The 25,916-nt window shown below is 37.9% G+C and overlaps 2 protein-coding genes across 3 annotated transcripts; both read left to right on the forward strand.

Annotated features, from left to right (window-relative positions):
* The first annotated feature begins 4,368 nt into the window (after window positions 1-4,368).
* On the forward strand, window positions 4,369-25,916 carry LOC104932862 (neuronal acetylcholine receptor subunit alpha-9). Of its 2 annotated transcripts, none has more exons than XM_027273279.1 (6): window positions 4,369-4,795; window positions 15,394-15,539; window positions 15,625-15,779; window positions 15,888-16,134; window positions 16,217-16,502; window positions 23,935-25,916. In XM_027273279.1, exons 1-6 carry the CDS (start codon window positions 4,738-4,740, stop codon window positions 24,657-24,659), a joined length of 1,617 nt encoding a protein of 538 aa, XP_027129080.1. In that variant the 5' UTR covers window positions 4,369-4,737; the 3' UTR covers window positions 24,660-25,916. The 2 variants fall into 2 exon arrangements, with proteins under 2 accessions (XP_027129080.1, XP_027129081.1); XM_027273280.1 differs by having other exon boundaries at window positions 4,753-4,827.
* LOC104932858 (E3 ubiquitin/ISG15 ligase TRIM25-like) lies at window positions 17,789-19,112 on the forward strand. Its single transcript, XM_027273281.1, has 2 exons — window positions 17,789-17,882; window positions 18,039-19,112. Exon 2 carries the CDS (start codon window positions 18,048-18,050, stop codon window positions 19,089-19,091), a length of 1,044 nt encoding a protein of 347 aa, XP_027129082.1. The 5' UTR covers window positions 17,789-17,882; window positions 18,039-18,047; the 3' UTR covers window positions 19,092-19,112.

Below are 25,916 nucleotides of genomic sequence, written 5' to 3' on the forward strand. Positions count from 1 at the left end.
AGAAATGTGTCTTTCGCGTCATCCTTGTGTATCAAGTTGCTACTTGGACTGCAGAGGAAGTCTTGGCACAGATATCTGTTATGTGGATATCTGCTGGCTATAATATTGTCTCTGTCTCCCAGTGGCTTCAGAAATTGCGGATTATCTAAGACACTGGGGTGATTATCAAAATGATTAAAAACATTATAAACGTTTAATAACAATATACAAAGCAAAAAAACTAACCAACTTTACTGACAGGAAGTAAACAAACGTCACTCTATAATGTGCAAGTGGAGAATAAAGATGCACTGAAGGACTTTTTTTTTACCTGTATGTAGTGTCGTCAGGACACAGAGACTGGACGTGGGTTTATTAAACTTTACTGAAAGCTTCAGGATCAGGTACATAGACACTGACTGCTTACAGGCCTTCAGTCGTATTCCTCTGTATGCTGCAATGCAAAGGGTGTGTGTGGTCTTAAGACAGCAGAGTATTCAGTACTTGTGCTCAGACAGTAATAACTCCCCTGATGAGAGTCTGAAAACATTTGGCCTGCTCGCTGCATTCATTAAAGTTTTGTTTCAAGGTCAGCCAGATTCGAAAGCAATCTGTTAGTTTGAGGCCCTTCCACAATAAACCTGAGATGCATTAAAGTTATTAGACAGCAGAAAGTGTTCGGACAAATCGTGAGGTGTTAGTAAATCAGCATTTTTATTTCACAATCATTTTAAATGCAGAAAAAATCAAGGTTTTGGATGTAAGGCAAGACGCTTCAGGCAAATAAGATTTTGGGCTGTTTTTCTTCCATAACATGTCTTCTTCTTCCACTGTAATCTGTCTCTGTGGATTTCAACAAAAGTAAGCATTAGATCATGCCTCATTTCCACATTTAAAATAACATTTTAGAAAAGCTTAATCCCAAAAAATATTGTCTCATTGTAAATTCTGAAAAACCTTATGTAATGAATTTTCCTTTACAGCACTTAAGTTGAAAGTTTGGTGAAATTCAGTCTCTTATTGTCTCTTAGATTAGTCTATTTTTTTTTTAATGGCCCCCTAGCTGATTAATAATAATAACGATAACTGCTATAGTTACAAATGACTCAACAGTAAAAACAGAATAAATGTGATTAAAACAAAATATCAAAAAAAGTTAAAGCCATCTTTTGGCTAAATTTAAGGAAGAGATTTAAAAGAGGACATTGAGTTTTGTGAAGGCACCATCACCTTTAGTGACAAGAGGATCTCAAGTTTTATCGGCTGCAGTCTGTGGATGTTTCACATGATGATACCACAATAACGTGTCTTTTAATAGTCGAGTCTGGAAGAGATAAAAACATCTGGATCTGCACTTGAGAAAAACCACCCGGTTAATGTTGGTTAAATGACTGCAAAACTTTAATCACTTGAGCGTCAAAGGACAACTAAACTTTTTTCTCTTCACTGGATATATCTTCAGTCTGCCTCTGCCACCTCTGGCTAATCTAAAAATCTGCAAAGACGTGAAGAACTGAACCAAACATATAAGGTGTGAGAGCACCTTTACAAGCATCCCTCCCAGTTTCGGAGTTTGGCTTCATAGCTGATTTCCGTTGGCTGGTTCAGTCCAGTTTGGCGCTGAGCCCACATGAAAGGCTCTTACTTTTATTTTCAGGAGGATTTAAAGAATTGGCTGACAGCAGTGCCCCAGCTCAATTAACCTTCAGACGCCTTCAAGTTCACTCAACAAAAGCTGTTTGAAAAGAGGAGAAGATTTACTGCTGCATGTATCTCTCACTGCACTTTAACTTTTCTTTCTCCTTTTCATGCTATTTTCTTTTCTTTCTATATCTGATATTGAATGTATTCTTTCTAAGTGTGTCTTTATATATTTGTATCCTTTTGTTTCTTTTATATCTGTAAAGCATTTTGAATTGCCAGTCAACAGTCAACCATCTGTTTTTCTTTGTTTTATTGAAACAAAAATGAATCTCTGGGGCCTTTTTTCAGATTTTAAAGGCAGACTTACAATTTTTTTTTAACCTTATACAAGATACAATCCTGATGTCATCTGTTTGTATGCTTGTAACTAAAACTGACATCAAAGTTAAAATACAATACAAATACAACTAAAAGTGTTTCTTTATGGATCTTTTGTAAACCTACAATCACATTTCTTACATAAAAGTTTACAAAGCTAAAAGACGGACAGAGCTTTAGGGTCTGTTCCCCTGGATGCAAAAGAAGTGTTTTGAATCCTATGGCGAAAAGATCCAACTTTGCACTTGATTTATGTCCTCAGTAAACAGTTTCTTTGTGAGTTTATTATTTCTATCCGTAGTTTCAAGTCTACTTCCTGACAGCATGACGATTATTGTGTAAATTATGGCCCCATTTAAGGTAAAATAGATGATTAAGAAAGGTATGATTTAGGCAGTGGCTACCTAAAAGCAACTCAGTCAGTTACACCGGTCATGAAACTCAGATCAAACTGTCAAACTTGGCAGTGCTGATCAAATATTCATCAAGATTATGTTACTGCATTGACTATTTCTCCTCAAATGTTTTCACAAATATATTTTAGTTACTGTTTAGCTGAAATAAAATAGAATTTTTGCAACCAGACAGGACAACATTTTTTTTCCTGCTTGAAACCAGCTGCACACTCTCATCCAAATACGGTCACTCCTGGCTGGGAAAAAAACAAGATGGCAACGGACAAAATGCCAAACAGGAGACTTCAAAAGGATTGGCCAAAAACCAAAGGGTGACATCATGGTGGGTTTACACTTCAACACATTTCATTAATAAGAAAATAAAGAGGGTCATTACCACTGTGTCTGGCAGCCAATTTATTTCCTGCTAATCCGTTAATCTCCTCTCAGTGTTCTCACTTCACTTTTTTAAACTTCATTATTCATTCATGTGACTCTCTGATTGACAGCTGTTCACCGTGAGCGTGTCTCATTTCATTCAGAGTAACAGAGGACGAAGGTCAGTAAGAAACAGTAAACAGAGGAAATGTTCCCTGTGACCCATGACTGGTGGAGAAGAGAAGAACAAGATTCAGGTGCCAACTGAAGATCTTTATGATGATGTTATCGTAAAGAGAAGACTTGTCTTGTTCTTGATCAGCTTTATCTCTGTACAGATGAAGCCTGTGGAATTAGATACCTCACATGACACACTGACTTTGTTGGGGGTTCTTGTAGCTTCATGTTTTTGTTATTAAATGTCTGATGAATAGACCAAATTTATTTTGTGCTGGGATGTTGCAGTTCCTTAAAGTAGGGACAGAAACTTTATTAAAGATATAAAGCCAAAACAGAGAGGAAACTAAAAGCGTTGGTATCATCAGACCTGCCCACCAGGTAGTGAACAAACTATAAGGAACAAAACTACTAGGTAAGGTTTAGGAAAGTATTGTAAGTTACGGTATTTGTAAGTACCTGATGTAAGTTAACTTAACGTAACTTAACACTGGTTAACTTGGCTTTTTTGTTTCAGTCTAGACTCTATGCTGCTGGTCACACATGTAAACATGTTATATTCCAAAATGTCATTTTATGTTACAGCTAGTTTGGAAAGACATTAAAAGACCTGACCTCTTAGTGCCTATCTGCTGTTTCTGACTGTATTTATAATTCATGGATACATTTGTTGAAACTGAACAAAGGGTGAGGGGTGTTTGTCAGTCGATAGGGGAAATAAGTAGTTGTCACCTGATGTGTTCAAGGTACAAGCAGCTTTCGGTTCCTGTTACAAAGGAATCAGATAAGTGGTTGTACCTGTCCTTTAATTATTCACTCACTGAACAAGCTGATGTATCTTTAAAAACACTTTTGCTGGACCCGAAGGTCCAAAGCACTTCTCTAATATAAATTCCTTGTAGGACGATTGTTTTTCTTTTGTATTTAGCAGCTAAAACCATAATATCACAATATATTTCACATGCTTTGCAGTAATATTAGCTTTGAGTTTGGACTTGGTGTTGGACTTTGTGTTGTAGTGTATTTCCTGGTTGTTTGTTGACATTGTTTGTTGAACTCCACATTGACTAACATTGACTTATTAAATTATTATTACATATACACAAATTCACATATTTATACATACATATCTACATGTGCATATGCATGTATGTATGTACCCAAATTCACCATACATATTTATAATCTTTATCCTAATCCCGTGTTTAACAAGTATCCAATCCAATCCACTTTATTTATATAGCTTAACTTAAGTATATACCATTGTGTCTGTAAACCAAAACTAAACATCATCACTGTCCTTCCTCGTTCTTATACTTCAGGAAAATTTTGTTTTTGTATTTCTTCTTGAGCCAAATAATATTTGTTCTTCGTTTAAGTTCAATGTCCAAATTATTCCACAGTTTAACCACACATATTGAAATACACATCCCCTTCATGGTCTTTGACTTCAAGATATTTGACTTCAAAAACTAAAAAACTAAAAAAAAAATACTTTAAGGTGTTGAATGCAAGATTTCACTTGTTGTGGTCATGTATTAGTACTTTTTTTTTCTAAGTGCTAAAGCACATTTAGTCTACCTCCAAAGCCTGTGTGGCATTAATGACCTCTCATACATGAGCGACCACCGCAGCAAACCCACCCGCATTAGCAGCTGCTCTCTCTCTCTCTCTCTCTCTCTCTCTCTCAGTGTGTTTTAGTCTCTGCGCTCGACGGTCGGATGTTGGCTGATCTGTCATCACTGTTATCGATCGTTGTTTATCGGATCAATAACATCAGAGCGGGATGAAGCTTCTCTGCAGCGGATCAATCGCCTATCTACTGATTCTCCCTTTCCTCCCAGGTGAGCCCATCTTCACTTCTGCTACTTTTAAGGTAAAAAAAAAAAATATATGTGGATTGATTCTCACACATGTAAGTTATAACCTCTGTTACCTAGTCGTAAATATAGGACAGTTCTATGTCATGATGATAAAAAAAGGTTGTGCCTGTTGGACCCAGATGTGGTCTCAGCATCCTGACTGATCAACTGATCAATTTCATCAATAATTATTCTGTCTCTAAAAAGTGACCGATCTGTGTCATTATGTTTTTGTCCTATTTCAACAGTTATTTTTATAATCAATAATTTTTTTTATGTGATTACACAATATACATATATACATTATATTTTGTTATGTAAAAAATTATGAAAAATGCCCAACAATCACACTCTTCTTCATCCCAGGATTGGCCAAGAAACATTTTCAGTTAACAATCATCAGAGAAGCATAATTCATTATCAATATAGCCGCTATCTTTCTGTCAATCAACAAATCGATTAATCGACTAACTAACAAATTTTTGTCATCAAATAAAAAAAACGCTTTACCACTGCAGTATCTCATATGGCGCGCTTTGGTGTCCACGAGACACACCAGATGGCCAGAAAACCTTTTTAACACGTGGTTAACATTGTGAAACCTTCACCCTTTCTGTTCATTGAGAAGCGGATCGTGGTTAAGGTTAAAATGTCTATGTTACGTAAATTGTGACGCAAGTGACACCACAAATCTTGTGATGCGATGCCAATGATGGACAGTGACATCATTTATGTAACTTAAAGTCAGAGCCAGAGCTGGCACAATGTTCCTTCCACAGTCAACACAGCCGGACCTGGGACTGAACACAACTTCCGAAATCAATGGTGGCCAGTCTGGCAGGGAATACCTATTGAGGTGGTTTTCTTGCTCGGTTTGACTACTGGCATCTGGGGCTAACAACAGTTAGTGGTTGGCTACTATAGCTCAGTGTTTACTTTTGGTTTGAGCCGTCCACCCATGATGTAGTGCACGCATATGCAGCTACACAGAGTACATTATTATTTTTTTAGTCAGTATTGAGTGCACCATCTTCTTAATCCCCTCTGATGTGCATTATTCAGTCATGTTTTGTGAAAAGAATTTATATCACGTGACCTGATGTGAATGGTTTACACTAAAGTGACAAAGCGACCTGCGAACAAGAACATGCTGTTAAATCTCAGCCCTTATCAGTAACCTTCATGTGTTGATTCTTTTAGTGCATTGATTGATTGATTGGTGTATTTATTGAACAGTCAAGTGAACAGGGGTGATCAGGATTCATTGTGCCTCTGAATGATAAGGACAGAAGGACAAAAAGAAAAGTTTACAGCCATGAGGTCAGGGATGAGGAGCGGATCTGAAGCCGATGCAGCGGTTTAGAGGCCTGATCCAAATTCAAATTGTCCTGCTTTTACAGTGATGGAATAAATTAGGGCTGTTTTGTTTTATCAAAGCTGACTGTGGCTGTTCACATTTAAATGTGAAATTAAATGATAAGTTGTTCCTTTGCCCTCTGTATTAACACCAAGAAGAAAACACTATCGACTGATTTTTTTGTTTGAGGTTTGAAGTCTTTCTGTTTCTAAACAGTTTGGTGTATAAACAGAACCAAACATGCACATACAAATGTGTTCTTTTTGAGCGTAACACAACCTTTAGTCCTTCTGATGAGGACCCCACATCAGAAAATGATAATGTGCTGGACAGTGCATTGTTTGTTTGTAGTTGTGTGTGTACTTGCATACCTATCCAAGAGTGGACCATGGTTTTGTACATTAACCAACACTTGACTGGTGAAGGGACATTTTGGAGGTTCACTGTTGGTCACGCTTTAAATCATGTTAAAATGGTGTCTGGTGAATTCATTTTCATATTACCCAAAAGGAGAACGTATTAGAACAACTCTTGTTGTTTTTTTTACCTAAAGATCACTGTAAAATTTTGTATCTATAGCGATATATCGATCACGTCATTGTCTCATATATAAGGAAACTGCAAACTGGACTGAAGTCCATGCTGCTTGGCACCTGCACCTGAGTTTGCACTCACAAAATAATAATAATTATTTATTATTATTATTTTGTGGTCGACGTTTGTATGATGTAGAATGGCAGTCAACTGTTGGTGATGTAGGGGTGTAAAATGTGTGTGGTTGATGTGTGGTTGGGACAATGGGGGGAAGGCAGACTGAGCAGTGATAAGGGTTGATGGCTGTGAGGATTAAAGCTGTCAATCACACTGTCCATCCAGATAAGAGAAGGAGTCACGACCAGGGGTCAAACTGAGATAATCCCAACACACTTCAGCTAGAAACTGACACGCATCACTGCGAAAACAGTGGTTTTTATCTGTTCAAAGATGATAATTTAGTCTTGAGGGGAATGCTACAGAAACACTCTAAGTGTTATTAGAGCCTCAACAAAGAGTATTATACCGAAAATACTTATTTTTATTTATTAGGGGCTGCCTGTGCTCAAAGACTCATGACTCATGTCAGACGCGGTGGAAATCACATCTGATATGGCTCTTGGCCACATGGCTCAATAGCAACACCTGTAGAATTTCAATGAAGCATTCCTCGCAACACATTTCACCTGCATTTACTAAAATCAGTAGGCACAGGTATCATATCTATAACCTAAATCCATCAGGAAGTCAGCCATTTTCGATTTTACTGTGCAATTGTTTGTGCAGTTTTTGCCATGTGCATGCATTGTACTTTAACAAACTCTTTCTTCAGAATCAATCAAATCAAGTTCAAATGGATTCACAGTGATCTAAAGAACGTTGCGATGTTTGTTTTTGTTGAATGGTGTGTCCATGACATTGAGTTCTATGTTTCTCTATGAAGCAGTAAGTTTAGTATACATGGTCTGAAGAAAGTCCTTTGTCTAAAAATCAAAGTAAAGTGATTTCAGTTTCTGAATAGATAGCTATAAATGTCACAATATCTATGAGATTGGCCCAGTGTTGCTTTGGAGAAGAAGCCAGTTAGAGGTGCAAAACTGAGAAGGTTTTCCAAAACTGACCACAAATCCAAAGTTGAATTGATATGAGATGCAGATTATGTTTTCAGTTTTCTTAACAATATAAAATCTTTAACTGTCATTAGCAGTGAGCATTATTTAATCAGTAACAATCAATAACAATAATCACCAAGTCTTTCACACTGATCCAAACTTAAGTCATCTATTTTATGGGAAAATGGGAATTTCACTTTGAGAACCAGTAGCTGCTGAAACAGCTCTTGTCATCTCACGACTGAATTTGATTTTCAGTCATCATTATTATCTCCACACAAAGAAATTGATGATTTCTGAATCATTATCATAAACACAGACTAGATCCTCTTTCAGACATCTACCTAGACCTTATTTTCCCATGTGTTTATGTCAAAGTGAATAATGTCCCCAATTAATGCGGATTCTGCTGACCTGTTTCCTCAGGCAGGAGATGATTGTGTCACATTAATATAAAGACAACTGCACATGGTTCAAAACACAGGGACAGCTTTGTCTTACTGAGGGCAATGTAAAATATTTTTAAAATAATAAACTCATCTGCAGATTTAAAGTTGTTCAGGAGATTCTTCCAATTTAAAATCAGTATTTCAGAATTATTGCTATTTTTTGTCTTGTGTCGATGTGTAAAACCTCAACAAACATCAGAACAGTACTCCACTTTATATATTTTAATGTCCTCTAAAAGACAGCATGTGAGCAAATATAACATTCCACAACAGACTGATGAAGACAGAAATTTTACTGATTCAATCTTGGAACAAGCTTCATACTCACATTTGAAAGTAAAGAAGGAACTAGATGAATGGGATTATCTAGACACACACAGCTCAGGTCATATTTACTTAACATGCCATCAGCTGTTTTTTGCACTTAGCTGTGATGCACATGTTTCTGGCCATCTGTGCACTTAGAATGTATGAACTTCGTTGCTGCCATGGCAATGATGGTGCTGATGATGCTGTTGATGGTGATGATGAAAGGGAAAGGTGCTGATAAATGTGCAGCATTGTGTGTGTGTGTGTGTGTGTGTGAGTGAGAGTGTGTGTGAGAGAGAGAGAGAGAGAGAGAGAGAGAGAGAGAGATCTATTAGCACTTCAACTCGTCAGGGAGTCAATCTTGTGTTTCAAAATGCTGACTCGCCTGCTCAGCCAACCGTGACAACGTTTGAACAAAGAACAGAGACGATAAGAGGCGGAGCTGCAGGTTGTGATGATGTCACCTGGTATTAAATCTTTTTTTTTTTTTTTAATTAAAAGGTCAATCAATGGATCAGTACTTGTAAAATAAATCAGATCAATTTTGGGTTTTGTACCTGCTCTCAACCTGAACCTTATTTTCCATTGTTTATATGTCAAAGTGACTAATGGGGACAATAGGTTTTGAATTTGGTCCAGTATTGAGTGAGAGCAATGCAGCCTGCAGCTGTGAAACAGGGTGCAACAAAATCCTTTTAGTCTATTGCTCGCCATCAAAACATGTCTATTAAAAGTGCTTGTTTTGGTCTCTGACAGACTCATATTGTCATTATAAGTGTCTAACATTATGTAAAGGATTCCACAGAAGAAGTCTTTTATTTGAAATCTCCTCTGTGGGCCGAGGATCATAGCACACAGGATTACCACCAGTGTCTAAACCTTCACAGGTGCCGGTAAACCTTTCTCTGCCTTGTAGATGTTCCTCATCTCTGGCTTCAATAAATACAGTGACCATCCACATAGTTAAAATCAGCTAAATATTCAGCCATGACATTGAAAATCTTTTACATAACACTAAGCTACACTTTCTGTACTCAACACAAAGACCTATTCTTTCTAGTGCATTACTACACTCACATTTCCAATGTTGACTTAGAGCAGCAAGAACCTAACCTATCATGAGATATCAGAATAAGACATAATCTGAGTTTGTCAGAGAGAAAAAAAAAACACTTCTGATGGACAAATTCTGGCAGCTTGCAACCAGAAGGATTATACTGTAGTGCTCTCCCTCAATACTGGACCAAATTCAGAACCTGTTGACCCCATTGGTCACTTTGACATAAATTATATTTGCATGTAGATTGTACTTAAAAACAGTATTTGATCAAATATACTTACTTACTTTCCACCACTAGTGGAGTTCTTGTAGTTCTTACAACACCAACAAAGTGAAGAAGAGTCTTCTCTTGTAAAACCATCAGCTCACCTCAATGTAAGATGATCACCTTCAGTATTTAGATTAACCAGCTTGTAAACATTTAGTAGCTACACCTGAAGTTAAAAGACGCAATCGACATTTTCTAACTTCTGCTGCTGTGTACATTTTTTTAGGACGGTATAGCTGGTGTTTAAGAGTATTTAATTGTAATTTGGGAGGTTTTAGGGGTCATTTAAGACATTCTTATAGTCATAGAGGCAATTTTAAGTGCCTGGTAGGTAGTTCTAGTGGGCATTAAAGAGATTCTAGGGGTTTTAGTTTGTTACAATATGAGGGATTTAAGGGCAATGTGATGGACAGCACTCTTCTCCACCATGAGGCCCCTTTAGGGAACAAAGGACGTTCTAGAGCTCCTAGGTGGTTATACTTGGTGTTTAGGAGGTCCAAATGTTCACTTAAGCGGTTCTAGAGCTCCTTGGGTCATTCTAGTCTGCATTTAGAAGGTTCAAATGTTCAATGAGGAAGATGTATAGATCATTTATATGGTTCTAGTGGGTTTTAAGGAGGTTTTTTTAATTTATTTTTTTAGCTGTAACTGGTGGGGTTTAGCAATACTTTTGGTTGTTTATGTAGCCATTAAAGAGCTTCTATTGGTCATTGAGGAGGTTTGAGGGGTTCTTTTGGTCACAGAGGAGGTTTGAGTGGTTATTTAAGAGGTTCTAGTAGTCATTAAGTATGTTCAAGGGGTTATATAAGGCATTATTGTGGTCACTGAGGTGGTTTAGGAGTATGGTAGGTAGTTTGTGTGCAATAAAGAAATTCAAGGGCTTATTTAGTATGCTGAACTAAGGGAGCTTTGAGGGAAATGTAAAAGACAGTGTTCTTCTCCACCATGAGGACCCTGTAGGAGGTTTTAGTGGTCACTGAAGAGGTTCATGGGGTCCTTAAGAAGGTTGTAGTAGTCCATGCTGAGATTTTAGTTGTCTGAGGTCCTCACTGTAGAGGTTCTAGCTACAAATGACCACAAAGGGCTGTAGAGTTATTCTAGGGGTTCTTTGGTATGTTGAACACCTTTGGAGATTTTGGAGCAACAGCACTCTCCACAACCACGATTAACACCAAATAAGGGAACGTCTTATGAAAGAATGTTCATCCCTCCTGTAAAGATTAACATCTGTGACAAAGGACACTAAAGCTGTTCTCAACACCTTACTAAGACACTTTATGTTGGGTTTTTACTTTAATTTGTCACCAGTCTGTATATACAATGTCAGATTTAATGGAAATCTGGCCTGCCCGGAATTAAGGTGTTGGGCACAGAGATAGACACACTGTTGTCACTGCAGACCTTCTGAGCAACATCTGAAACATCATAAATGTACTGTTTTAAAACTGTGTTATCCATCTGGTTTGTTTGAAGATGATACATGAAAAGAAGGAGTAGTTTTGAGTCAATGTGCTTTTTATAAAGTACCTGGTATAGTCTATCTAGTATACTTATATTTGTAAACAACTTTCATATTCAGACTCAGACCAACAGTGAATGTCTTGACTAACAAGTATTGAGTGTATCACAGCCTGATAGATTGTCTTCCTCTGTGGTGCTGTAGAGCTCTATTAAAAACACATCAAAGAGCCACACTGTACCATGAACACACACACACTGTATTTATTTATCCTGCTGCCACAAATACTCACTAGCGCACCACATGTGAATTAGTACACAGCTGAAAATAGTCCCCAATAAATATTTCTACAATTTCCTGTGCTTAAAAAACTACAATGAGCAGCTGTTAAAGATCTACATATTCTGTAGGAACCAGTGAGCTGAGCCACAGACAGGACCTAACATGTTGCTGATTCTCGTCCTTTAATGGGATTTGTTGACAATAAAGAAATTTCCAATAATGCTGGAAAGATGTTACATCACTGGTTCTCAAACTGTGTTATGAGTTCTACTGGTAGTATACAAACTTCCTGTAGTGGTATTTGGGAGGAATCTCTGGATTTTTTTTGTAATTAAAGTAATAAAAATCATATCAATTCATTTACAACAGTTGTAAAGGTAAAATTGATGTTTAAAAAAGACTGCAATCATGGCTTCAAACCAGAAATGTTAGAAAGAGAAGTGTGGATCAGGAGTACCACTTTTATACCAAATGAGTGCTGTTCTTGAACTGGTTCTGTTCGAGATTCAATAGTCAACAATAATTAATCCTCTTAATAGGAAAAAACCTGCCTCCTGCGTAAACTGTCCATAGCTGAACAAGGTCAGCGTTGCTTTATTTTAATGTATTATTTTCTGAGGTGGTAGGTGGTATAAAAAGTTTGGGAAACACTGTGTTATATGATCGGACATAAATCCTTCACACGTCTGGATAATCGTCCTTAAACAGGCAAACAGAGCAAAGGAGAAGCTGTGTCTGTTTCTCATAATGAGGTATCCTGTTTTTCGTGTCTGTCTGACATTCAGAGCTTCACTTCCACATTTCCATGTTTGTACAAAGGATGGGAACACTCAAAACCTCCCTCTCTCTGTGTGTCTCTACAGTCATGTTGAAGTTTCGTAATATTATATTCTTATCCGAAGGTCATTGAATTGACCGCAGTCTTGTGTACTTCCTTTTTTGTTCAAGACATCTTGTTAAACCTCTCTGTGTGTGAGCAACAAACAAAATCGTTTCCTGTGGAGGAGGCTAGATCACTATTACAACATGCATTATGAAATACTGGTCACAGGATTTATATTTACAGGACAGTTGTGGTTGTTTGATTGATTCATAATGATTTATAAAATGAAAGTTGATAAATGCATTCTTGATTCTTTAACTACCTTTTTGCCATCATACAAAAAGAAAAGAAAATGTTTTTTATATGTGACTGGAAACAAAATATTTCACTGTGATCTTCCAGGATGTTTCTTTGGCGGCTAAATTTCATTCCTCAGCTGTCTGACTGCAGCTGATAGTGAAGTCTTTGTCGTTAACAGACTTTATAAACAATTTACATGACTCAAGTGTTGGCTGTTCGGAGTGTTTCACTATTTACTTATATGGTTACAGGACAAAAGATGCCGCTTTGTCTGCTGTTATCAGATTGATAGTTAAAATGATTCTTCAGCTTTGATGTTTATCAGATATGGACTTTAGAGCTCATAAATATCATACAGCTCTGCAGGTCTCATATTATCATTCTTCATCTGTTTCCAGCATTCCTCTGATCTGATCAGACTTTTTATGGATGTTGAACTTCACAGCTTTTGTCCTCATAGTTTGGACCATCTGACTGACAGTCCTCATGCTGAGTGTCAGGGTGTTATTGGGGGGGCGTAAAGTAAGATGGTGAAGGCAATCTGTTTGTTGAGTTGAATGTGACAACTGATGTAACTTTGCTTCTGTTTATTTCTTTTTCAAACTCTCAAAAGTTCATGAGTCTGTTCTTCTGCTTTAATGATGTGACAGTTCATCACCATGGCTTGTGGCTGCATTGCATTCTGGTCCTTTAGTTTTATTGTGAGTTTATTTAGATTGTTTCAGCGCCAGCTCAAGTTTAGGTGCTGTCTTAAGCTGCATCTGAAAGTTATTAGGATTTTCTTGCTGGATACCATGAATATCCACAATAAATTTCAGTTTATAAAGTGTCATCCCAAAGAACAAAATGTTTATGCCTGTTCTGAATGGCCACATTTGAAGGCTATCATAGAAAAGGATGCGTAATGACAGACCTCCATGACCTCCCTTGAAGTGTGTGAAGTGACAATATGGGGCAATTTGTTTCAAGAACACTCATGCCTTGAGCTGACATTTCATTTTAAAGGCTAATACACAACGTTGCTGGTTTGATTCTGGCATCTGATGTGAAAATGAGGAAAAAGGGCTGGTTAAGTACTGCAGATGAGGAATACACAGGTGAGCAACAAAGGTCAAGTAACTGTGTGGCTGATGAGAGAAGTGCTATCAGGTGTGTAAATGACAGTCAGGTGGTGAGGAAAGCATTCATTGTGAATGTACAAAACAATGACTTTTATTAAAATGTTACCTAATTCATGTTGGTTAGAAATTATTTTGAATAATATCATGATCAGGAAACATGTTGCTTTGAATTTTTTAACGGCAACGAGTGTAACAGACATTGGATTCAGTCGTGGGTTAGGGTTAGACTGATCCAGAGCAACACCGTGTCTTGTTTACATCAAGAAAATGTAGAATGCAGATCCAGGTTACACATTTTTCACTTCACATTAGGTATTTTTTAAAAATGTTTTACACTGGTTGACTTTGGTTTAGTTTAGGACCCGAGCTACCATCATCATTATCAGTCGTCACAGGATTTAAAGGATTTATCAGTCTGCTGCTGTTCTGCAGATTAATGTATAAAACCAGAGGTGATTACCAGGTTAATTGAACTGGGAAATGTGGTTTCCTTGTGTATGTTATGGTGTGTGTGTGTGTGTGTGTGTGTGTGTGTGTGTGTGTGTGTGTGTGTGCGTGTGCTGAGGGTGTTTCTAAGGGATGAACTGACTCATAATGACAATACAACTCAGTGTTTTGAATTTGCACTGCAGTGCCAATTTTTAACCAGTAGAGATCACTGTTACAAGCAAAGTTACTGTTCCTTTAAAAGACAAAAAATCTATTCCCAGAGAGAATAAAAACTTGGATTAAAACAGTAACTTTCCCAAACATATGTCAGTTAAATTGGGTTTAATTTAATAATTGGGTTAAATTTGATTTATTCAACAAAACTTAACTAATTAACACCTAATTATTATAGTGAATAAAATTTGTGGTACAACAGTATTATCACCATTGTTGTTATTGTTATTATTATTACTATTGTTGTGAATATAAAGTATAATTCCCCCCTAGAGGCTGCAGTGTTCATTACAGCCCCATCATGAAGCAGATCAAACAACATACTAATGATTTAGCCATTGTAAGATTTTCACCAGTGGTGGAGCAAAAATGTTACGGTAGTTCTGATTGTGGCGCTAGAGAGAAAGTCATGTTGTCATTAAAATCTGCTTGATTATTCCTCTGAGGAGCAGGAATGACATCAGGACATTTAAAGCTCAAGTGTGTCAGATTTAGGGGCCTCGATCTATTTATGTTGATTGGCCCAGAATAGACAAACTGAATAATGCCTCTAAATAGTAACTTCTGCATCTTTCATGCTTTTTGTGAGCACTGTAGTTTCTACATCATGCTAGGAAGATGGGTGAGGCAAGGGGGTTGCAATCACCTCAGCAACTACACTTCTAGTTGAATACTGAATACCAAATACTAGTCCTTTAATAAAAGTGTGACTACTAATTGTTGATATAGCTGCTGTGTATGTTGGACTGCCGTCTTAATGTCCTGCTGTTTTAAAAATTTGTGTTGATTTAAATAACTACTTGGTTGAATAAAGACCTGTCTTTCTCTCTTTCTGTTCCCCAGTTTACCTGGCCGCTCATGGTCGCTATGCTCAGAAGCTGATGAATGACTTGTTCTCTAACTACACCAACGCCTTGCGGCCCGTGGAAGATACCGATCATATCATCAACGTCACACTGCAGATCACCCTCTCTCAAATCATTGACATGGTAATCATATCCTGACTGCTGATCCACATGTTCATGTTGTGTGTGTCTTCATGCCTGTGCTGATGTGCATGTTTCCTCTCACCAGGATGAGAGGAACCAGATCCTGACTACATACCTGTGGATCCGGCAGATCTGGATGGATGCATACCTCACCTGGAAGAAAGAGGACTATGACGGCCTGGACACCATTCGCATACCCAGCAGCTACGTATGGCGACCTGATATCGTCCTGTATAACAGGTAGGTATGGACTCCTGCTGGATGACCATGCATTGGCTGAAAATCTCCCCTCTCTTCCTCTTCCCTCTACTTGCCTTCACACAACTTCCTCCACCTTCTCCACAACAGTGCAGACGATGAGTTCTCCAGCTCAATGGAGACCAACGTGGTTCTACGTAATGATGGTCAGGTCATGTGGGACCAGCCAGCCATCACCAAAAGCTCCTGCTCTGTGGATGTGGCCTTCTTCCCCTTTGACATGCAGCAGTGTTACCTAACCTTTGGCTCCTGGACCCACAATGGCAACCAGATGGACTTGATCAATGCTTTGGACAGTGCTGACCTGACTGACTTTGTCCACAATGTGGAGTGGGAGGTGAGTGGTTACCTTATTCATGTGTTCAGAAAACACTTCCTTCCCAATTTTTTTTACAAAATGTAATCCTTTTTCTAACCAGGTTCTTGGCATGCCAGCCAAGAAGAATGTCATCCTGTATGGTTGCTGTTCAGATCCGTACCCCGACATCACATTCACCCTCAAACTAAAGAGACATGCCTCCTTCTACATCTTTAACCTCCTCATTCCCTGCATGATGATCTCCTTTCTGGCTCCCCTGGGATTCTATCTGCCGGCTGACTCTGGTGAAAAAGTTTCTCTGGGTGTCACGGTGCTACTGGCCCTCACCGTGTTTCAGTTGCTGGTGGCTGAAAGCATGCCGCCTTCTGAGAGCGTCCCACTGATAGGTGAGGACACTGAAGAATCACTGATTTTTAAGTCTTGTAAGAGTTGAGAAAATGTTAAGAAAATAGTTTTCAATGGCTTTTTAAGCCAAGCAGATGGTGGTCAAGGAGATTGTAATACATGTAAGAGCAATGGAGTAGTGCAGTAGTCTCTCACTGTTAGGCGGTAAAGCAGGACGTTTATTGTTTGCTGGATCAGCCACTTTAAAAAAATTGTGGAACAAATCAAGAGTATACTTACTTCACTAGACACTACTATACCACTGTGTAAGCAACTGTTAAGTAGCTCTTATATCAAAGTTCTTTGAAAATGAACCCTGAAGTCAGTCATCAACGTGTCAACGAGACTGACACTAAGGCTGGTTCTGTTTCTAAATGGCCAGATTCCTGAGAATGATTTAGTTATGATCTCATCCCATTGACGGTTGGATAAACAAAAGATAGATAAGATGAGCAAAAGATATAATTTTAGGACACACACTGTCATTCTTCCAGACTCTCTTGGCAAATACACAAGTGTGACATATTTTTCAAATCCAGTCAACATATGCAGACAATAGATAGCAAACATTTTAATGTGTCATAGCAAGACATGTACAGGTAGCTGCATTCCCATTAGGGGAAGTCCTGTGCTTGCTGGTTTACTGGAGCTGAGCCCTCATTTCTGTTATAAAGTCCTGTGTTTTTACTGCTACGTCAAGATGCCAGTCCATGGGCAGTGTTTCCAATGCACCAATTCCAAGCCTGAGAGGCAAAGCCAGCACTATACTAAAATGATAGCTGGCAGCGCCTGGGATTACATCACTGGAACGCTGTGTTTGTGTCCTGTATCCTGTCAAACTAGTACAACTGCTTCTGCTTCTAATGTTAATATTAGAGCAGAGGCAAAAAATGAATGGTAAATGGACTTGTACTTAAACAGTGCTGGTTTCTGGTCTAGATGTTTATGGTAAAATGTTTAATGAATGTTGGATATTGCCAACATATTCAAAACGTTCCCCCATTTCTTTCCTCTTTTGGTACCCTTTCACAGTCAACATGAAAAACTTGGGCTAACATGTTTTACAGTTATCTGTCCTGTTTAGATTAAAACAGCAAGAAATTCAAAACAAAGAAAGAACTAAAAACATAAGAAACTGCAGGGTACACATACATACGCCTTGGGTTGATTTTGTGCCAAAGGTTTGTCACTATAATCACGCCCATCCGGAAATGTCTTCCAGTAAGCCAAACAATAATGGAAAGACAGAGGTTCAACATTACATTTGAAGGTGAACATTTGTTGGAGCAACAGCAGAGCTGCAATCAAGTCAAGTGTGAGTTTTCTCCGAAGAAAGAAAGTTCTTAACCACCTTAACACAGCAGAGTCTCTGCCAAACACTGGTGAGTCAGTGATTTTTATTGATTTAACATTAATGTTAATTAACAGTGACACATAATCTAAGATAGGAAGTTTCCAATTACTTTCCTCATTTTACAGCACTTCCAATCTGATATTGTTAAACAAATAATTCTAATTTTATTTTTTTAACTTCTCAGTGGATTGAAATGGCTGCTGCCAGCTGTCTGTTAACTGAAGATCAGTTTATGTGCTCCATCTGTCTCGATCTATTCACTGATCCAGTTGCCACACCATGTGGACACAACTTCTGCAAGGACTGCATTACTACACACTGGGATATTAACGTCTTTTGCCAGTGTCCTCTGTGTAAAGAGACTTTCTACACAAGACCTGAGCTGCGGGTCAATACTTTGATCTCTCAGATGGCTGCTCAGTTCAGACGGTCAGCTCAACAGGAAGCCAGCAGCAACACCTCAAGGCTCCCGTGTACCGGATTGGATGACATTTCTTGTGACATCTGCGTTGGAAACAAATTAAAGGCTATGAAATCATGTCTGGTGTGTATGGCCTCCTACTGTGAGACTCATCTGGAACCTCATTTCACGGTCACTGGTCTGAAAAAACATCAGCTAATCAATCCTGTTAAAAATCTGCAAAGTAGGATGTGTATGAAGCACGATAAACAACTGGAGCTGTTTTGCAAAACCGATCAGATGTGTGTCTGCATGCTTTGCATGGTTTTAGACCACAAGGCACATGATGTCATTCCTCTAAAGAAAGAATATGAAGAAAAAAAGGCTGAGCTGGGGAAGACAGAGGCTGAAATTCAGCAGATGATTCAAAGGAAACGACTGAAGATTCAGGAGATCAAACACTCGGTGCAGCGCAGTAATGAAGCTGCAGACAAAGAGAAAGAAGACGGTGTTCAGGTCTTTAATGCTCTGAGAGAGTTTGTTGAGAGAAGCCAGGCGAAGCTCATTGAGACAATTGAAGAGAAGCAGAGACCAATACAGAAACAGGGTGAAAGCCTCATCATAGAGCTAGAACAGGAGATTTCTATGCTGATGAAAAGAAGTGCTAAACTAGAGCAGGTCTCACACTCTGAGGACCACCTCCACCTCATCCAAAGCTTCCCTTTCCTGAATGCTGTTCCACCTACCAAGGACTGGACAGAGGTCTCCATCTGTCCACCAACATATGTGGGCACTTGGATGACAGCTGTGAAGCTGTCATCCAAGTCACCCTCATAATGGTTTTTGGACGATATCTTTGAGGAACGAAAATGAGTACAAAGCTTTTGCTGAACCTCGTGTCTCTCTCTCTCTGAAGTCAAAGCCTGAGAAAGTGGGTGTGTTTGTGGATTATGGGGAGAGTCTGGTCTCCTTCTATGATGTCGATACTGGAGCTCTTATCTACTCCTTTACTGGCTGTTCCTTCAATGAGAAACTCTACCCATTCTTCAACCCCTGTAATAATGATGGTGGTAAAAATGCCGCTCCTCTGATCATCTGTCCTCTCCGTAATGTCAAGTGTAATGTAATGAGCATATACTCAAGAATACGAAAAAACACATAAGATATCAAGAACCTGTAACTTAGGATTCATCAGGATACCTCAATGCTCTTTTTGTGATGAATTTAAATAACTGTTTTTATCTGTGTTCATCATTTATCGTTGATCTGTCTCTGAAAATGATTTGTAATATTTTTCAAGTTCATGTTGTTTACACTCACGTTACATATAGTGAAACTTCGATTTCATGCAAAAAGATGTTAATATTATATTATTTAATATCTTAGATGTAGACATAATGTACACTGAATACATAATACATTTTGTTATTTGCATGTACTTCATATTTAAATTTTTATATTTTACTTTGATGTGTCTCATTGCTTGTTGCTGCTAAACACACCTGTTTGGTCACGCTTATGTATCTTATTTAATGTAGTGTGATCTATTCTAAAAAGTGCAAAACACAATCATTTAATTAGAAATGAGCATTACAAAAGACAAAAGACAAACATTATCTGTATGATATTTTAATGTACACACAATGAGATGTGCATTTCTCTGGTGGTGGTTTTATTGTAACATTTTAAAATAAATAAAAACAAAACAAAACAAAATATAGGCATAGTCAGTTGTTTAGTATATGCGTAAATTATTTAATGTTTGACTGAAAGCCAAAAAAGTCGCAATAACAAACACCATCAACTGTTTTCAGATGTGCCACGAACTGCAGACATCCAATGTGGAAATGTGCTGTGGAGTACTGGTAGTCTGATCCACACAGGAATGTCTCCCATAATCTAGAATAATTGGATTGTTACATAAAATACCAATATTTTACAATTTATAGGGGCATCATTTTCATAAAATCTTTAGGGGGGACATTTACTGGGAATTATTCAACCCATCAACTGAATACACTGCAAACTCTGGTGCCACAGTCCTGCTCTTTGCCCACCCCAATCTCCTCGCCTAGTGTTTTATTTACTCAAACTAATGTTGTCCAGGCATATTGTCGTCACAATGTAATTATAAAAAAAAATTTTGTAACATACAAATGTAATTTCTATTAGAAAAGGTTGCCTACTGCATGCTATAAACTCCCATTGCAGAGCTAAAAATAGAAAGAAGTAAAAAGGTGGCCTGTACCCTCAATTAGCCAAATGTTTTTCACTGCAGTCTTGTCAAACCAGAAAGGCAAGAAAACATGACCTACATAACTTCAGTACGAGGTGGAGTAAGACTGGAAAGACAAGAGAGTTTCAAAGTCAGATTACTAAAACATTACTAACTAAACTGCACATACACAACTCTGCACAGTTTCGGTCAAACATCCAAGTGAAGTATCCTGGTGATTGGGTTATGTTGCACATGAAAACATCATATCCTGGTTTCAGAAACCTGGATAAGACCTTACCACAGTTTTGAGAAACCTGATTATGCTACCTAGAGTACACCAATAGAAACCTTGTTACAGTTTTTTACATTTGCTTAAACACAATTTTGCAGACTAGGTTGGTTTTATCAAGATACTAACTCAATTCACCAAACCACACACCCAAACTGCAAAATACCACATGTATCCTGCAAAATGAAGCACTGCAACCAAAATCAAACTTTGCACCAGATGGCACACACTTCATTCGTATTCGTAGATTTTTGTCTAACCAACTACACACTGTTGGGTATAATGAAAAGCACTCTCATCTTTAGTATGCTTTGCCATAATACTAACATAGTTCAAACTGTAGAGAATTCTTCAAATTGTTCACATGCACACAATTATTTGCAGATACACACAGGTGCTGTTGAAATATTTATTTTATTTATTTTTCACCAAACAAGTCAGTGCGACGTATACACAGCAGATATATTTACATTAGAGTGAACTAAAATATGCTCACAAAACAGTAAGCTGAAAATACAATTGCAGAAAAAAATGTCAGAAAAAAGAAAAAAAGAAAAAAGAAAGCTAATAATTTGACAACACTGCTCTACCTCTCACTCTTCCTCCCCCTCTCATTCAAACCCTCCCTCTTCCTCTTCCTCTCTCAGCAATGTCTTCCAAAGATGCTCACTTATGGTCTTTTATTGCTTACTTCCTGACTGAAGTGTTAACAATTACATAACACCATGTTTGGGCAGGTGGCACATGTAGTGGCCAATGAGCTCATGTAGTGTCATTTTGGCAGTGTTTTGAAATTGCAAACATGTGATTTTATGTCAGATTGTTGTGTCTTATGCAGAGAACTGCGTTCAGTACACTTAAAAAGAGCCACTTTGAATTGAAAAATGTGTGTAAAGCAGAAAATGTGTTTAATGTTTTGGAGATTTGAGATTAGGTTTTGCTCTCTGTGTATCAGTTTAAATATTTGTGCTATCCATGTTATTTCAGTGTGTTAGCAACTGGACTAAACTGTAACTGTTATGTATACACTGATATGAATAACCAGTTTTCTCATGTAAACCATATAAACATCATATCTTAAGTAAGATCTATACCAGGATAAGCCTCAAAACTGGGATATTAGTGCACATATGAAGGCAGTCAACACATTTTTGATGGGAGGACTTCAAAAGCTTTTTAGGTCAATACTTAAAATTGATTTCACCTTTTTCAACTCAGGTGTGGGTTCTACCATCATCATTTTATTTTTCATCTCATCCCATCTTATCTCAATAAACATAGAAGGTCTGAGATCCAAACACCAAATGAGTCATGCAACATAATAAATCCATGTTGCTTAGAAAGATATTACTCATACTTTTGTCTTACTTTGGTAAGACGTAAGAGTATTGCATTTAACAATTATTTTCATTATTGATTATTCTGTAGATCATTTTCTTGATTAATCGATTGGTTTGTTTGGGCCATAAAATGTCAGAAAAGGGTGAAACATTTCTTTTTTATGTACAACCCAAAGATATTCAGTCATGGAGGACTAAAGAAACCAGGAAAAAAATCACAGTTCAGATGTTGAAATCAGAGAATTTGGACTTTAAAAAATAGAGTCAAGAGGAGAAATTATCAAAGTAGTTGATGATTTAATAGTTGACAACTAATCAACTAATCATTGCATTGCTAGAGATCAAAGCCAAAGGCTGTTTTGTATTGTACTGCATCTTCTTCCTCTTCCTTAGTGCAAAAGTCTCAAGAGTGGAAGAACAATGAATTTTAAATGAGTGCTCGATATGTGATACAGTGTACTGCTGGGAAGGAGAAGAAAGTTGCTAAGCCAGCAGATCTACATTGTTCTGTGTGTGTGTGTGTGTGTGTGTGTGTGTGTGTGCGTGTGTGTGTGGGTTCTATCTTGTTGTTTGTAACAAATAAACTGCACAGACAGGAAAGATTTTGGTGAACAGTTTTCAGGCCCAGCAGCTAACAGCATTGTAATGAACAAAAGGCCAGCAGATCGATAAAGCCTGTCAGCATTTTTTTTTAAATACTACAAAACACAGCTGGGGAATCAATGATCATCTCTCAGCCATCAGCGCAGACGTTCAACCTGCTGGTCTCAGTGGTGCCAACAGCAGTTTGTCCATCAAATCCTCACATTTGAGAGGTGTTTCTCATTAAAAAGGTACAAAGAGTATAACTTTACCCTATGTCCTAAATAGTTTAACTACAAAGTTAAATATACATACTGGGTAGATTGAGTTTACTGCTGAAATATATTCTGTCCAGTTTAAAGTTAAAGTAGATTTTAAACCAGCTCCACAAGGTGTAACTTTGTTCAGTTCTGGTGTTTTGCATGTGATTTTATCTCAAGAAATAAACAGGAAGTAAACATTTGAAAACTCAACAGAGGACACGTTTATTGTTTTATCCTTCTTTGCTGGAAGATGTGATTTCAACATGGGAAGTACACGATATGTATGTTTGGCATCCATTTGATGTGTAAGAAAACAGTTGTTATGCACCTGACAATAAAATGTCCTTCCTTTTAAAATGCTGATTAATAATTTTGTATTTTTTTAGTTTTCAAAATGGAGGAAAAGAGTGAACAATAGTGTCAGTCTACATCACAACTAATGAACTCAGAGAAAAGTTTAAAAAGTTGTGAATACCACATCAGCACTAATTCAAAGTAAAACAAATCACTTAAACGCTTACTTTTGACATATATTTATGTTTTTTAATATACAATGGCTTGTTTTGTGTGAATAATGCAACAAATGCTCATACCTAAAAGACGAAATAGGACAGTTGCTAAAATGACATATACATTTGTTGGAGAGTACCAAGGACATATGAAACAGGCCTTCATTGTCTAATAAATGTTGTGAAATTATTGCACTTTGGTTAAGTTTAGGCAATAAAACTGCTAGGTTAGGTTTCAGAAAAGATCATAGTTTGGGTTAAAATAAGTACATTAGTAAGTACATTAGTAAGTACATTAGTAAGTACATAACTTAATTAACGTTACAGCTACAGTGGTTGTGGCAAAAGCACATCCACCACCATTCACCAAATGTCCACCAAGGTGGTGACAAAGAGGCAAAGCTGACATTTGACACATTTTACTGTACATTGATTTTTAACTAATGATATTGATGATATTCAATTTCTTTTTCCAACAGGAAAGTACTACATTGCTACCATGACGATGGTCACGGCATCAACAGCACTCACCATCTTCATCATGAACATCCACCACTGCGGTCCTGAGGCTCGTCCTGTTCCACAATGGGCCGAGCGTGTCATCCTTAATTACCTTGCCCGCATCTGTTTTGTCTATGAGGCTGGCGAGAACTGTTTCGGCAGGACCTCAGCCAGCAAAAAAACTCTGTCAGAGGAGGAAGCCCCATCAGCCAATGATGGTAACACCAAAGGAACAAACTGGGATGTGAACGGGCAGGCGTGGGGCAGGAGCGTGGAGGAGGATGGGTCTGGGGAGTCCCTGGACCAGGGGACGGACTGGAAAGAGGATATGTTTGTGACCATTGACCACTCAGAGGGGGAAGGAGCTGCTGGAGGAGATAAAGTGGAGCAAAAGAAATCAAAGAGTGCCTGTGGAGGAGGAGAAGAGTATGTTGAGGAAAAGAAAGGCGTAGGAGGTGAACCAGGAGGCGGCGCTGGGGGGAATAGGAAGGAGATCTTGGTGAGAATCCAGTGTGTGTGCCAGCACCAAGGACTTCGCAGGAACATTGAGTACATTGCCAACTCATACCAGGACCAGCGAGATGGACAACTGCGCATTGGGGAGTGGAGAAGGGTCGCCAAGGTCATGGATCGCTTCTTTATGTGGCTCTTCTTCATTATGTTCTTCTTCATGAGCATCCTCATCCTGGGACAAGCCCTCTGATGGTGATCCGGCTTATCATCAAGAGGTTGAAAAAAGCGAGTTGGTACACTGAACCATTAAGGCCAAAGTTAGTGTTCATTTTGTCGAAGGAAGTGAACAATTTCATATGTGTTTATAGGCTTAATTCACCTTTTTTTGTACAGCAAAACAAACTCTGTGGTACCTTTGCAAACAATAATTTCAATCAGAAGAACCACAGAGATGTGAGGGTAAAATAATCAAGAAAAGACATCTCAGTGTGTCAAATAACCCCATTTCATTTACAAGTTTAGTGCCCAGCTGCAAAAAGGGTTTTCTTACTCATATGTAACAAAAACATCTGCAGCAGATTCCTTGTGTCAAAGTCACAAACACTAATTTACCTAGTCAAGTAGGGATTTCTGTACAGTTGCCATGGTAATGCCATTTCTGCTCAACTAAATTATTAATGATTACAAGCAAAACTATTGTGTTCTTGTGTGTGATAGTTTTATTGGGAATTTTGTTACAACTGTCAACTTGAGAAACTTATGTTTGATGAAACTGATCCTGCAAAGTAAATATGATCTGAAAGTAGCAACAAATGAGGTGAGAAATATGGATCTCCACAGGGTTTTCTCTAACATTTTCAGTTTGTTATCAAAACTCATCAATCATATTTTTCGTTGCTAAGAATGTACACACACCTGAACATGAATTTAAAATGCACTCACAAACCAAACGTATTTATTTCTGAGGAAATTAAATGAAGAAAAGGAGAAGTATCATGCAGCTCATCATATAGATTGGTTGGTTTCAGCATTTTTCACAAAAGATTTTAAAGATAAATCATGATTAAATATTTTTTAAAGTAGAAATAGGTAACTCTTTTTGCTTTCACTTATATAGAACAATGACACGTTTGGATTGTTTTTTCTTGCTCGCTTTCGCAGTTCTGTCTGCCACCAGACACAATTCAGGAAAATGAAGGCTAGCTTTAGGAGACTTATGTAGAGACCAAATGAAGAACAAACTCGTTACTCTAGTGTTACTCCACTCCTTGTTTGAAGCAACAACGTTACTCAAACCATGCTATTACTATGCAATACATGTGGCTACAATAATTTTTGCCTTTTCCCAAATTCAGTCTAAAATTGTTCAATATAAAACATTTCTATTTCACTTCAGTGAAAAAGCTTCGTTCTTCTCTCTGATTTCCAAAGTGCTATCATTTCTTCACAGGTTCTGAGGAGAACGGAAAGCGATCCAACAGTGACGCAAACAATAATACCAGTTAGA

The sequence above is a fragment of the Larimichthys crocea genome, chromosome XXII, assembly GCF_000972845.2.
Source record: "Larimichthys crocea isolate SSNF chromosome XXII, L_crocea_2.0, whole genome shotgun sequence".
NCBI lineage: Eukaryota > Metazoa > Chordata > Actinopteri > Sciaenidae > Larimichthys > Larimichthys crocea.

Excerpts from the sequence above, each read along its gene's own strand:
- LOC104932862 (XM_027273279.1), top strand. The coding sequence starts at position 4,738 with ATGAAGCTTCTCTGCAGCGGATCAATCGCCTATCTACTGATTCTCCCT. Across the intron at positions 4,796-15,393 it reads GATTCTCCCTTTCCTCCCAG|TTTACCTGGCCGCTCATGGT; the intron begins GTGAGCCCATCT and ends TCTGTTCCCCAG. Across the intron at positions 16,503-23,934 it reads TGAGAGCGTCCCACTGATAG|GAAAGTACTACATTGCTACC; the intron begins GTGAGGACACTG and ends TTTTTCCAACAG.
- LOC104932858 (XM_027273281.1), top strand. The coding sequence starts at position 18,048 with ATGGCTGCTGCCAGCTGTCTGTTAACTGAAGATCAGTTTATGTGCTCC.